We start from the raw sequence: 15058 nt of genomic DNA, 5'->3' as shown, positions 1-15058 counted from the left end.
AAAAAAAAAAAAAAAAAAAAAAAAAAAGGAAAGAAAGCAAGCTTGATCCCTGTTGCTGGTTCTGTTAAGGGAAGTAGTAGGTGTGGCTTTGTTGGAGGAAGTATGTTACTGACAATGTTTTTAAATTTCCTTTTACTGAGTATGCACATGACTGCAGCTATCTGATGAAACCAGAAAAGGATGTTGGATTCTCTGTTGCCAGAGTGACAGCTGGCTGTGAGACACCTGATGTGTGTGTGCTGGGAACTGGACTGCTGAGCCATCTCTCCTGCCCAGAGCCTGGGTTTTGAGAGCTTAAAGACTTGCACTGTTGGGGGTCTGCTCTCTGCTTCCTGTTTGTTGTTTGAGATACGAGCCCTCAGCAGTGAGATTCGAGCTTGAGGGGTCATGTCTGCTCCCTGTTGCCCCTGCTTCTCTAGTATAGATGCTAACCCAACCCTTCCGGGAACTGCTTCCACCCTAGGGTCATCTCACTGCAGTACAAAAGAAACACTGGCATCCTCGGTATGTATTTGTATCAAAAAGGAACTTCCTTAGCATCTGGACAGAGTTCATTCCACTCCTCCACCTCAAACTATTTACCAAAAACAACCAAATAAACAAACAAAACCCCCCAACAATTCAAAGAATTAGAATCACTATGAGCTGGGCAGTGGTGCCTTTAATCCCAGCACTTGGGAGGCAGAGGCAGGTGGATTTCTGAGTTTGAAGCCAGCCTGGTCTATGGAGTGAGTTCCAAGACAGCCAGGGCTATACAGGAACCACTATGGAGGTGATGGAGTTGTATACATACTTTCAGTTTTTTTTTTATACTTTCAGTTTTTACTGCAAAAATCAGCTATACATTTCAGTGTTACAAATGTAATCATTGGTTAAGAGATGTAAATTTAACTTTTGAAATTGTTGGAACATTTATTAAAACAAACAACTCACAAATGCACCTTGTCTTTAAAAATAAGATGTCAGACTGTAAATGCTAACACTTATTTTGAAACCTGAGATAGGACTTCAAATATGAAATGCTTTGTCAAGGGTCCTGTTAGGGACTTGTGGCTTCATAATGATCAAGTGCCTCTCTAAGGGTGGGCCTAAGCTCTGCCCCTAACACTCGAAGCTACTTAGCAATGGAGACCAGGTCTCACCACTGACCTTGTTAAATATAACAGGATATAAGATGTTCACAGAGAGGATAGATTCTCCTTCTTCAATCATGTCTGCGAGATTTTCAGGTTTTTTTCCTAGTGCATGAGATTCCTGGAGAAAGGAAACAAGACCTTGAAATCAGCCACTGTAACTCAGTTAAGAGGCAACATATAGCACAGAGCCATGAGTGAGGCTCTAGTCAACCTTGGGTCTGACGTCTAATTCAAAGTGAGGAATGACTGGTCAGACTGTCTTTGTCTTTCTCCCTCACTTTCTCCCTCCCCACTTCTTTCTCTTCTTCTTTTCTTTCTTCCTTCCTCTCCTGCCAGCCTGGTTTACACAGTGACTTCCAGGACAGCCAGAATTAAAGTGTCTTGAAGGAAAAAAGAGTAGTTAATTAGCCGGGCAGTGGTGGCGCATGCCTTTAATCCCAGCACTTGGGAGGCAGAGGCAGGCGGATTTCTGAGTTCAAGGCCAGCCTGGTCTACAGAGTGAGCTCCAGGGCAGCCAGGGCTACACAGAAAAACCCTGTCTCGAAAAACCAAAAAAAAAAAAAAAGAAAAAAGAAAAAAAAGTTAATTAGAGCTGGCAGGAGGATTAGCAGGTAAAGAACTTGCCGTCAAGCCTGGCAACCTGAGTTCTTGTAATTTTTTTAAGAGATTATTTATTTATTATATTTAAGTATACTGTCACACCAGATGAGGGCATCGGATCCTCATTACAGATGGTTATAAACCACCATGTGGTTGCTGGGAATTGAACTCAGCTCTGGAAGAGCAATCAGTGCTCTTAACTGCTAAGCCATCTCTCCAGCCCACAACCTGAGTTCTTGATCTCAGAAACCCATACAGTGAAGGAAAGAACTATAAATTGTGGCAGGTGTATATGTACATGTACACTTGCCTAACGGTCTCACTCTCTCTGAATGTTAAGAAAAAAATCTAACATGGTAACTAATTATTCTTAGAAGCAACTTCTAGACTCATATATAAATAAAAGTCTATTGAATAAAAGTGTGCTGGTTTGTAAATGATGGGGAAGTGGCATTATTAGGGGGTGTGGCCTTATTGGAGGAGGTGTAACCTTGTTAGAGGAAGTGTGTCACTGTGGAGCCAGGGCTTTGAGGTCTCATAAATATGCTTAAGTTTCACCAGTGACCCAGACTCTCATTCCTGGTTGCCTGCAGATCAAGATGTAGAACTCTTGGCTCCTCTAGCACAAGTCTGTTCACTCACTGCCATACTCCCACCATGATGATAAGGGACTGAACCTCTGAAACTGTAAGCTAGCCCAGATTAAATATTTTGCTTTATAAGAGCTACCTTGTCATGGTGTCTCTTCACAACAATAAAACCCTAAGACAAAAAACAAATAAAGATACTAAGCCAGCCATTAGAAATATGGCCAATGAACTAACAGAAACCAGTTACTTTAACTACAGGAAATCATCTTCCTAAACTGATTTAACAGCAGATTTCTCAAAGAAAAAGACAAGAAACAAGTGAGATGATACACTTCCAACCTCAAGAGAAAGCAGTTATCCAGAATTTTGTATCCACTAAGAACGTAGAGGAGATGAAGACATGTGCAGGCACACAGAGGTGAGAAAGCATTGGCAACAGCAGGCCTTCAGACTTTAGTGAAGCTGCACACATACTCTAAGAAGATACTTTCAATATATCCCAAAAGGAAAGGAGGTGGGAATCAAACATACACAACAAAAATCAGAATCTAAACAAGGAAATAATGGGAGAACAGAGTACAAAGACAGCGGAAGAGCTGAATCCTACAAGTAAGCCCTTTCCTTCCCAGTAACCAGTGTAGCTGTAAATAGAGGGCACTCCCCTAGCGATGGCTGGCAGACTGCATACAAAAACTTTATTCAGCTGTTATCTATAGGAGACTCATTTTAGAGATAAAGACACAAACGGTGAAGGTGAAAGGGGAGACTGTGTTATAGCAAATGAAAATTGCTATAGGTTGTTTTACTCTTAGACAAAACAGATCTTCCATTAAGAAGAGTCAAAGAAGGGAATTTATATGTTGATAAATGTTGCCATACAGCAGTAAGACATACAATTATAGACATACAGTGTACAAAAGGATCCTAAAATATATGCAACAAAAGTTGAGAGAGTTTAAAAAACCAAAACAATTCTGAGCTTTGATATTTTACTTACAATACTAACCAGACTGACTAGGCAGTGGAAGAAGTGAACACGACAAAGACTAGCACATAAATAAGCAACTCTCCACCCAACAGCTGCATTCAGGTGCACACGATCCGTTCTATACGACCGACTACCAACTTCAAGGAACTAAAATCATACAAAGTATCCCCAATCAGCAGTAATTCTAGATATCAGTGACAAGGCAAGCTCAAAATCCCAAATGCTTGGGAATCTTAGAAAGACAATAGCACAGCCATGTATACTGGTATGGGTCTGCTACCCCATCAAAGTGGGGACAGGAAGATTTCAAAGTTTAAAGCCAGCCTGGGGTATCCAGGCAAACCCTTCTCAAAAGCAAAACAAAGGGCTGGAGGGGTGGCTCAGAGAATGGACTGCTCTTGCAGATGACCTGAGTTTGGGCTGTAGCACTGGAGTTCAGAAGTTCTCAAGTACCCATAAATCTAGCTCCCTCTAATCTAATGCCCTCTTCTGGCCTCCGAGGGCACAGCACTCAGGTTTATAAAGTCAGTCAGGCTTTATGAACAACACAAACAAAATTAAAACAACACAACATAAAACAAAAAACCCATTTGTAAAACAAACAATGAGTTATGGAAAAAATACACAAGGGAAGTTGGAGAACACTGTGAGGCCTAGATATATTTAAAAGACAGAAGAGCTATGGTGAAAAAGCAGCTTGTATCTGGAAACATCTACACACAAAACAACTAATAAAAGGGGGAACAAACTAACTGCAAAGTTAACAGAAAAGAGGAAATCATATACAGTAGAAAAAACAGACAAGAAAAGTTAACAAAAGCAATATTCTGAGTGAGTATCTCTGTGGCAGTGTCGGATTCCTTGGGGGTTGTAATCTTCCAAACATGGATGCTGGAAACCAAACTCAGATCCTTGGAAAGAGTAAAGGAGGGCTCCTAACCATTAAATCACTGCTCCAGCACAAAGTGAGTTCTTTCAAAACACTGAATTACTAACATCAGAAGTAACAGCAGGGGCTGTCAAGACGGCTCAATGGGGAAAGGCACTGTCTCTGATGGCTGAAAACCTCACTGTTGCAAACACCAGCTAAACAGAAGGGAATTCTAGAAGGTGCTAAAAAGGCCAATTCTGTGCTTTGGCTTTAGGTAACTGCACAACTATATGCCTTAATTATTTCACCTTATGCGATGAAATCGAGATGGTAATTCTAGTGAGACACCCTACTACCCATGGGGATGGAAGTCTAACCCACAGCTTTGGGCATGGTATGCAAGCACTCAGCCCAGATTAAATTTGTCTTTCTGTTCCTTTCCTGACTGCTCACAAAAGGGATCATGTAGCCCCCATTCCTAGGAAGAAACAGGCAGGAATGAGGGAGGAGGGAAGAAAGGGATAGATGGAATCTCTATACCACTGTTTAGCGCATAAAACTCATCTTGTCACCCTTTTCTGAAATTGCTGTTTCTAAAGTGTCTTATCTTTATATCAGCCTGTGCCACAATAATACTGAATACCTTCCATGCATTATTATTCCATGTCACAGGACAGCCAGGGCTACACAGAGAAACCCTGTCGAAGAAAAAAAAAAAAAAAACTCCAGTTCCAGGGGATCCAACACCCTTTTCTGGCCTCCCTGGGCAACCAGGCATGCAGGTACTGTAAAGACCTACATTCAGGCAAATACCCAAACATAAAGTTAAGTAATAAAATAAAATCAAAATGCATCAAAGACCTAACCTACAAACTAAAACGCTAACACTCTACAGAGAAATCAAAAATCTTGACCTCATCAAATTTTAACACCTGGCAACATCAAAAGTGGGAAGAAGAATCTGTAGAAGGAGAGAAAATATGTTCATCATAAATATGGCAAAGTTCTAGCATTCAGAAACCCAGTAATGAGACAAGGTACTTTAATTGTAAAGAATTAGATGTTTTTCAATGAAAATATAGAAATAACCAATAATTAAGTAAAAAGATGCTTAGCATCATTAGCCACTAGGGAAATACAAATGAATTACAAAATAAGGAAAATATCTACTAGGGTTATTCTAAATAAATATATGGATCGAAAAAGAGCTGGAGAAACTGAAGTGTCACAAATTACTAATGGGACTAGAAAGTACAGCTTTTTTTTCAACTTTTTTTTTTTTTTTTTTGGTTTTTCGAGACAGGGTTTCTCTGTGTAGCCCTGGCTGTCCTGGAACTCACTTTGTAGACCAGGCTGGCCTCGAACTCAGAAATCCACCTGCCTCTGCCTCCCAAGTGCTGGGATTAAAGGCGTGCGCCACCACCGCCCGGCCGAAAGTACAGCTTTTTATGGAAGACAGCAGTGTTAATACACAATCACATGCCCATAAAATTATAAGCACAAAGTCATCATAGTGCCTAGAAGTTCCACACCAGGTGTATCACAAAAATAGAACCCAAATACTTACTTATACTCCGATATTCACAATAATTTATAATAACCAAAAGGTAGAAAAAACTACAAAGTTAATAGCATATTAACAAATAAAATATGGTGTATTCATGTAACAAAAGATTTCCTTTGGTCATAGAATGAAGTTCTAACACATGCTAAAACAAGGATGAACCTTTAAACTTTATGTTAAACAAGCCACGCAAAAAGCAAAGTAGCTGGGTGGTGGTGCACGCCTTTAATCCCAGCACTTGGGGGGCAGAGGCAGGAGGACCTCTGAATTCAAGGCCCGTCTGCTCTACAGAGTGAGTGCCAGGACAGTTGGGGATATATAGAAAAACCCTGTCTCCAAAAAAGAAAAAAAAAAAAAGAAAAATATATAAGTTCACTCACATGAGGTATATAGAGTAGCAATTTCATACAGACAGAACACAGAGCAGAGGTTACCAGGGAAAGAGGAGACTAAGTGATTTCTTACTGGGTGCAGAATTTATGTTGGGATAATAAAAAAGCTCTGGAAATAATGAATAGTAAACATTATCGTGAATGTACCTAATGGCGGCTCAGTCAGTCATTTTTATTTCTGAGACAGTGTCTCACTGTGTGCCCCTGGCTAGCCTAGAATTTGCCCCAGGCTTGGCCTCAGACTCAGAGATCTGCCTACTTTTGCTTCTTGAATGCTGGGATTTAAAGGCGAGCAATACCATGCCTTGCTTTAAAGTTGCTTTAAAAAAATTTTTGTATTACATTTTTTTAATTTTTATTTTAAAGTATATGGGTACTTTGCCAGCAAGTGTGTCTTTTTATCATGTACGTGTAATGCCTGCAGAAGAGGGCATCTATCCCCCTGGAACTGGAGTAATATAAACCACTGTTAGCTACCATGTGGGTGCTGGCAATCAGTCCATTTGAGCCATCACTGTAGCCTCAAATACTTACTACATCTTATGTGTGGGTTTGTCTGTGCGTGTGTGCAAAAACATGCCACAGTGAGAGTGAAGAAGCCAGAGGCAGACTTTTGAAGATTAGTTCTTTTTCTCTAACATGTGGGTTCTGGAGAGCTGACAGTTGTGGCAGGCATTCTGCCTACTGAGCTATCTTGCCAGCCACAGTGCCACTTTACTGAACGCCTGAATTAGGCAAAAATGTTTTCATTTTATTAATTTTTAACAGATTTTTTTTATTTTTATATTATGATCCTAGGTTTCATTAGGGTATTTTCAACAAAGTTACCGTGTAGTGTACTTTGAGTGTGTTTCATCCCCTATCCCACCCTCCTGGGGCCTTGCTATGTAGACCAGGCTAGAGTGGAATTTGCAGGGACACTTCCTGCCCATCTTGAGAGTGCTCAGATAACAGGCATGTGCAACCATGACCAGTTAAAGTAGATTTTGTTATGTAATCCTACCACAGGCTAAAAGATGGAAGCCAACAGCTACCCTCATGCATTATCAAGTGCCCAGAAGCGTAACATGTGACTGCTTCTGAACCATCCTGTCTCCTAGTGCCTCATTCTTGAACACTCGCCCCTTCCACTTTGAGTTTCATTCATGAAGCAACGGATTAAGAGTATGGTTTAAAAAGCTGGGCATGGTGATATATATATATATATATATATATATATATATATGCCTTTAATTACAGCACTCAGGAGATAGAGGCAGGTGACTCTGAGAATTCAAGGTTAGCCTGGTATACATAGCAAGTTCCAAAATCTGATGCCATCTCTGAAAAATATGTTAAAATAAAATCAGGAGCAAAACAAAAAGTTCCAGGAACAGGGTGGTGGACAGATGAATTTGGTCTACTATTGACAGTGAGACTGAATTAAAGAGCAAGTCAGCCAAGAGCTAAGGAGTCAGATGGGTGGTTCCTCCCATTCTGTGGGTAATGCTCTGTCACTAACAGTCTATGACACACCCAGGGAGCAGGAGCAGGAGTGTTGGGAGAGACTTACCATTTCATAAGCAAATGTTTCTTGTCTACAGGCGCGATCTATCGTGATGTTTTCTTCCCGATAGTCCAAGAGCCCCTTTCTCACACTGACAAGACACACACACAGAAATAAAATGGTCAGCATGCTCTCTACAATATTTACTTAAAATATCCTTTTAAAAATTATTTTATATGTGTGAATGCCTGCATGTATGTCTGTGCACCGCTTGTACTTGGTGCCTACAAGGCAGAAGAAGACATCAGAGCCCTTGGAGCCCGAGTTACAGAGCTGTCAGCTTCTATGTAGGTACCAGAATATATTTAACACCTGTTGTTTTAGCAGGGCTAGGAATCAAACCCAAACTTTCATATATGCTAGGCAAGTACTCTACTACTGAGCAACACTAACCAGCCCCAATCTTTTAACTTCTCATTTTCAACTTCTTTTAGACTTAAATTATAAAAATAACACCAAGAGTATATTCCTTCTCTCTCCCCCAAGTTTCATCCTCCTAATGTCTTCTAGGATCACAAAATCATGAACAGAAATTAACATCAGCACAATGATTATTAGCTACAGATGTTTTCCAGATCATGCACAACTTTTAATTTAGAGCTTTCTTTTTTTTTTCCTGTTCCAGATTTCTGTCTAGGATTCTCCACAGCACTGGTTATTTCCCTTTGTCTCTTTAAGCCCGTTAGATTCCTTCATGATTCTGACACTATAGAAGAGTGCAACTGGTTCAGCTTACCAAATGCCCTTTAAGTTAGGTGACTGGGTTTAAATGTGGCTGGAGTGAGCAGCATCCTGCAAAGATCAAGACTCATCAGTGTTCAACTTACTTCTCTCCACAAGTGAGAAGGGTGGCTCTGAGGACTGGCACCTATTATTATCTGTTCAAGTCAGCTTCCCAGGTGCTACCTACAGTCTGAGAAATGCTAACAGCCGAGAAGGACCTTCTCCTTCAGCCTTACATCATCATCACCACGGCGACTCAGAGGAGCTCCCTGCATCCTCCTCAGTACTGTGTACATTTATAAAACACGTGGGCTCACTTGCTGCATTTTTGTATCCTATGTTTACGTACTCAAATGCAGGCATACATTTTCTTTGTTGACAATCAAGTAAGAGTTAGTGAGAGTGTATTCACAAGAGACATACTTGTCAATGAAGAAAGCAAAGTCACACCATGGTAACCTTAGAAGGAAGGTCAGCTGGGTAGTTTACCAGCTCTTATCTACAAATACCTATTCTGTAAAAATGAACCTTCACAGTTTAAATAATTTTCTTTTGCCTACTGGCAAAATACAGGAGAAAACTTGTATGTAGCACTCTAGGGAGGTTTTACTTCCTGGCGACACGCTAGCTCAGCAGTCCTAAAGTACACACAGCTTCTCCGTGTCAAAACCCAGCTCCATTGCTACACCGAGCGCCCAGTGGCTTTCCTTCCCACCTGCTTTCCTGAACAGCTTTTCCTGGCACACAGACTTCTACCAAAGCAACGTCACTGCTACTCAGTGGCAATGGCAGACCCTCTCTCAATGGCTGTGGGTCGTAGTCTGGGGGAGAAAGACCCTCCTTCAGCCCTCTCAGCCCTAGGATAGGACGCTCCTTACGTCTATCTGCTCTACCGCTTACTCACATTCCCTTCGCTACTCTGTCGGTGCCTCACTGTTCTGATCCTTCCTCAGAGTTTTTTGTTTTGTTGTTTTTGAAATTGGCAAGTTTCCCAAATAACCCAGGCTATACAGGAACTCGCTGTGTAGTCGAGCTGGTCTCAAACTTACAGTCATCTTCCTGCCTCTCATACGTAAGTGCTGAGGTTACAGGCATGAACTACTGTGCCCAGCCATAAAGCTAATAATAGTCCTTTAGATTAACCCTCCTCCATCAAGTGACTGCTCTGTTTTTTGGTTTTTGTTTTTGTTTTTCAAGTCAGAGTTTCTCTATATAGCTCTGGCTGTCCTGGAACTCATTCTGTAGACCAGAAATCCACCTGCCTCTGCCTCCCAAGTGCTGGGATCAAAGGCGTGCACTACCACCTCCCAGCAAAGGCATCAAATCCCATTACAGATGGTTGTGAGCTACTGTGTGGTCGCTGGGAATTGAACGCAGAACCTTTGGAAGAGCAGCCAGTGCTCCTAACCACTGAGCCATCTCTCCAGCCCAGGGCACCAGACCTCATTATGGATGCTGTTTTTAATTGGACTCTGCCTGCTATCTGTCACATTCATGACTCCTCTCTGCTGTGCCTACACTTCTCCTTGTTTTTATGTCCTAAGGTAGTCAGAGCAGATCAGTGGTTTCAGTTTTGTTCCTCACTCTGGAACAGGGGGTCAGAGCCAGTGCCTTGTGCATGCTCAGCAAGTTTTTGCAACCAACTACATCTTTATTTGGGGGTCTTTTGAGATAGGATTTAACTCCATAGTCCAGGCACTGACACTTCCACCTCAGCCTCTCAGAACTAGAAGGGGTTGTAATTGTGGTCCATATACAGAATTTTTTTTAAAACTTTTAAATGTAAATTATTGGTTCACATCCCTTCCCCTCATTTTCCCATGGGATGTTTTTGTCTGCTTCTGCCACTTAAACATTCTGTCAGTTTCTTTTCACTTTCTATGAGTTTGAGTTCCAATTTTACTGCACTTGGCCTCATGCTGTGGCAGACGGAGGCAGGCCAGAGGATTTTTATGAGGAGCTGGTTCTCCTGCCTTTACAATGTGGACTCCAGGAATTGAACCAAGGTTGTCAGGTCTGACGCCAAGTGTATCTTGGTGGCTCAAAATCTACTGTTAAAACATCCCTGGTCTACAGAGTGAGCTCCAGGACAGCCGGGGCTACACAGAGAAACCCTGTCTGCAAAAACCAAAAAAAAAAAAAAAAAAATCCCTAGTTTGGGTGACAGTTATGAACCTTACAATTTTGGGGTTCCTTCTTTCTTCCAGAACTCTGACAGTTTATTTGTTTTATCCTTTAAATAGTATGTTAGAGCAGTAAACAGTGCTTTCTAAGCCACACCAGTGAGGATGGGTGCAAGGTTTGAGGGAACAGATTTGGCGTGGACGGTATTAACAACTCCCTCTCTGAATGCAGAAATTAAAACTTGGTTTAAATAGTAAATACAGAGAGATAGAGAGATGGATGTGGAGAAACATGAATCTCGGAGTTCAAGTCAGCCAGGTCTACAGAGTGAGTTCCAAGGAAGGAAGGAAGGAAGGAAGGAAGGAAGGAAGGAAGGAAGAGGAAAGAAGAAAGAAAGGGAGGAAAGAAGAGAGGAAAGAAGGAAGAAAGAGAGGAAAGAGAGGAAAGGAAGGAAGGAAGGAAGAAAGGAAGGAAGGAAGGGGAGGAGAGAGGGAAGGAGGGAGGGTGGACAAAAGCAATCTTTAACAAAAAGCCCCTTAAATATTAAAGTCATTTAGCTTGTTATGATAAAAAGGATGGCACACAGCAAGAACCAATTTCTAACATTTGTTTTCCTTCCCTCTTCAATGCCTGGCAAGAAGTTTCTTTATTAAGGAAAAAAACCAACAGAGTGGCAAAACTTATACTATAAGAAATAGAAGGGGACCTTCTATTTCTTTTTATAAATAGAGAGCCTGGAACTCATTCGTGTAAACCAGGTTAGCCTGGACCTTCTGGCCATCCTCATTCCTAAGTCTCTCAAATACTGGGATTACAAACATGAACCATCAATCGCCCTAGCTAATTTTTATTTTTATTTCATTTTAAATTATTCGCAGAAGGAGTTTTGGGAAAGACAAGCATAGGGCTAGGTTTAGGCTTTTGTAAAAAGTCCAACATTTTACAAGATTATTAGGATTAATTTGTTAAGTTTTAAATACAATAGCTTCCCATCTCCAGCTGATGAATAGACTCTTGTCAACACACACACAAATATACACAAAACATGAACAAACACACACATAAACACACAATCAAAACATAAATACACAAATACACAGAAACATATACAAACACAAACATACACAAACACACCCCACCCCCCCACAAATACTTGATGGGAATAACAGAAGGACTCAAGAATGACAGGAAACAGCTGAGACTGCTTAAATTAGTGAGCTACAAACCAGAAGTTATAAATTTCTACTACCTATCACTGAGTAATGGTGCTCAATATAAGTGTGTTTAAGCAGGCTAAAATGGATCTGTAGCAAGGGATAAGCAATCTGCAAAATGAAAATAGGCACTTAGAAACGTTTACAAACTGACAGCATTTTTATGTCTGAATTTTGCAATAAAAATTGGACTTCTATTATGTTAGCATTTTGGTTTAATTTTTTCCTCTTTAGTAATTTATTATTATTATATTTAAGAAGAGATTATTATTATTTATTATATTTGAGAAAGGATCTCACATTTAATTCAAGCTGGCCTGGAATTTAGTCTGGCCTTGATTTCATGGAGATTGGTTTAGCTCAGACTTCCTGAGTGCTTAGCCACAGTCCCAGGATTAGGAATTCATTTTTATAGTATTTTACAAATAAAATGACTCCACTGAAGATTAAGAATTATGAAACAAGACTGGAGAGATGGCTCAGCGGTTAAGAGCACCAACTGTTCTTCCAGAGGTCCTGAGTTCAAATCCCAGCAACCACACGGTGGCTCACAACCATCTGTAATGAGATCTGACGACCTCTTCTGGTGTGTCTGAAGACAGCTACAGTGTACTTACATATAATAAATAAATAAATCTTTTGAAAACAAAAGAATTATAAAACAAAATAACGATGCTTCTTTTTTTGAGACATCATATAGCCTTGGCTGGCCTGGAACTCAGTATGTAGACCAGGCTGGCCTCAAATTCAGAGATATGCCTGTTCCTGCCTCCCTGGGATTAAAGGTGTATATCTTCATTCCTAGTGATGACTGATTCCTTACCACGGGTATTTTGAGAAACACTGAGTACTTAGCTTGCATTCCAAATTTAAGTAGATAAAGTCTACATTCGAAAATAAATGCAAATCCGAATATGTATTGAATATTAGGGATTAATGTTTTTCTTTAGATGTAAGAATATCACCCTGGGGCTGGAGAGATGGCTCAGTGATTGAGAGAACCACATGGTGGCTCACAACCATCTGTAATGGGATCTGATGCCCTCTTCTGGTGAGTTTGAAGACAGTGACAGCGTACACATATACATTAAATAAATAAATGTTTAAAAAAAAAAAAAAAAGGAAAAGAATATCACCCTGATTGCAGAATGGTACTTTTGGAGCTATATACTGATGGGTAAATTATCTCGGTATCTGTGACTTACTGAATGGAAGAGTCAGGGGAAAACACACACACAATTGTATCCCATAGTCACAGAGCTAAAGAATGGATGTCCAAATGTTTAAAACAACAACCAGTCATCAGTCACCGTTGACCTCACGAGGTAGCTAAGGCTAACCTCTAACTTACATCAGCTTCGCTGACTCAGCCTCCTGAGTGCTGGGATTAGAGCCGAAAGCCAGGACGCCAAACTAATGGTTGAATTTAAGTGGTAGAGATGTGGAGAACAATACAACACTTTACCAAAGTAAAATATTCAGAGTGTTCAGATACACAGCAGAAGGGCTACTTGTAGTTTAGTGGTAGGTCGTGTTTCATCCCCAGCACCAAAACAAACAACATATAACAAAACAAAATCATACCATAAAGTCACTAGGTCGGTGTTCTCTGGGATGACTTCTGGATCTTCGTCTTTACCGAGGCATCTCAGTTTATCAAGGCTTACAAAGAGGAAGGAGAAAGGAAAAGCAACGCTTTATGATCAGCTATGCATTTTTCAACAGCGGGTCAGAGCTTGTCCTAAATACATCATTGAATAATTAAGTCTTATGAAATCCAGAAGGCAGCTCAAAGGAGGCCAGAATTCAAGACAATGGTTTTTGTGCCAATGTTATACTGAAAAGGATGCATGTTCATTTGAGGACAGCCAGTACTGTCAAAAGGAGGACCACTACAAGTTAGTTTTTATATTTCTACCCCCAAGTAAGAAACTTTCGGGAAATTTTTAGTAATAACATATTCATGAGGACCGCTAGAGACCACGGTTAATCAAGGGTTTAACCCTGCTCTGTTTAAGTCTCCTCCATCCTCAAGTACTTCCATTGTCCAAACATCAATGACAGATATACAACGCTGTTACTTCAACAAGCACCTTAAAGAGCAGAGAAGTCTTTTGTACAGTTGTAGTGTCCCGTTACTGGATCCACCCTCAGAAAAGTGCTTTTGGACCCTAGGACTTCTTCCGGCCTTCCGGAAAGGTTTTGGGGGACGAAGGTTAAGGGTCCCGGGGAAACGCAGGGACGAGACTGCGCCCTGTGGGATCCACGCAGAGCCCCGAGACCGTACACTCACCCGCAAACGACCCTCAGCTCTGCCGCCGCCTCCAGACTGCAGCCCAGATCGCCAGCTACTGCAGCATCCTCAAAGCCGTCGTTGGATGCCCCTCCGTCCGTCGGCTGCGCGGCTGCCTGCGGTTCGCTCAGCGACAAATCCTGGGCCCCTAGCCGGCCACGCCACAGCTCCCCAAAGGCGCCCACGTAGAACACGCGCGTGTGCAACTCGGGAAGCTCGTACTCAGGAAAGCTGCTGTGGCTCGCACTGGGGATTGGGTGCAGAGGGCTACCCGCACCGCTGCCCTGCAGATCCTCCGCCATGTCAGCCACGATCCCTTCCGGCAAAAGCTGGCGAGTGGGCGTCGCGGGGCGTGACGGGATTTGTAGTTTTGCGGAGCTCCAGAGCGGCGGGTGGTTGCGCGAGCCGTACTTCAGAAACTACATTTCCCGGCAGGCTGGCTACCGCCTGGGTGCGGCTCCGTCGTTGTGGGCAGGGCTGGGTGCATTGTTCTCTGGGCTTGTCCGAGGGCGGTGCCGCTCGCTGTGTTCGGAGCAGACCTGGTGCTGGGACCCACAGTTACCTAAAGACTCAATCACTGGGCCCCCTCTCATAGTTTCCTCAAATCTGGATCGTAGGGGCGGGACTTTTGTCCACGGGTGTTGCGAGCTGTTCTGCTGTTCCTTCTATCCTAGAGCTAGAGAGTCCTGGGGGACAAGGACCAGGGGCACTGAGACTGGTTCGTCCAGGATCTTCTGAAAGGCCCGGTGTGTATTTGTATACGTGCCTTGCTGTATACCTGCACAATAGAGCTTGTCGAATGTCGGCTGTGCAACACACACCATTCATTCTTAGCCATCTTGTATATTTTGAAAAGTCACCACTTTTACGGGGAGAGAGCCATAGGTGACTATTAAAGTAGTAAACCGGCAAACTAGGAAATGGAAGTAGCTTGAAACCCAGTGGGCCAATCCGTGGCTTGTATGATTGTCCTGTGACCCATGTTGTATAATTCACCCATTTGAGCTATTCCTTTTT

General features: G+C 42.0%; 1 protein-coding gene across 5 annotated transcripts in view; it reads right to left on the bottom strand.

Moving 5' to 3' along the window:
- Positions 1–14429, bottom strand: part of Snapc3 (small nuclear RNA activating complex polypeptide 3) — a 48232-nt gene extending 33803 nt beyond the window's left edge. For 2 of the 5 annotated variants that reach the window (XM_031377769.1, XM_031377768.1), the window contains exons 1-4: positions 14042–14422; positions 13333–13410; positions 7694–7778; positions 1150–1254 (exon numbers count right to left, since the gene is read on the bottom strand). In XM_031377769.1, the coding sequence (XP_031233629.1) occupies positions 1150–1254; positions 7694–7778; positions 13333–13410; positions 14042–14343 (570 nt within the window). In that variant the 5' untranslated portion in view covers positions 14344–14422. Of the gene's footprint in view, positions 1–1149; positions 1255–7693; positions 7779–13332; positions 13411–14041 lie in introns of all 5 variants that reach the window. The other 3 variants (XM_031377772.1, XM_031377770.1, XM_031377771.1) reach the window with 3 other exon arrangements.
- Positions 14430–15058: the final 629 nt, after the last annotated feature.

Source organism: Mastomys coucha, unplaced genomic scaffold (genome assembly GCF_008632895.1).
Source record: "Mastomys coucha isolate ucsf_1 unplaced genomic scaffold, UCSF_Mcou_1 pScaffold18, whole genome shotgun sequence".
Taxonomy (NCBI): Eukaryota; Metazoa; Chordata; class Mammalia; order Rodentia; family Muridae; genus Mastomys; species Mastomys coucha.
The sequence above is the reverse complement of the archived record's forward strand: the minus strand, read 5'-3'. Positions and strand labels throughout refer to the sequence as shown.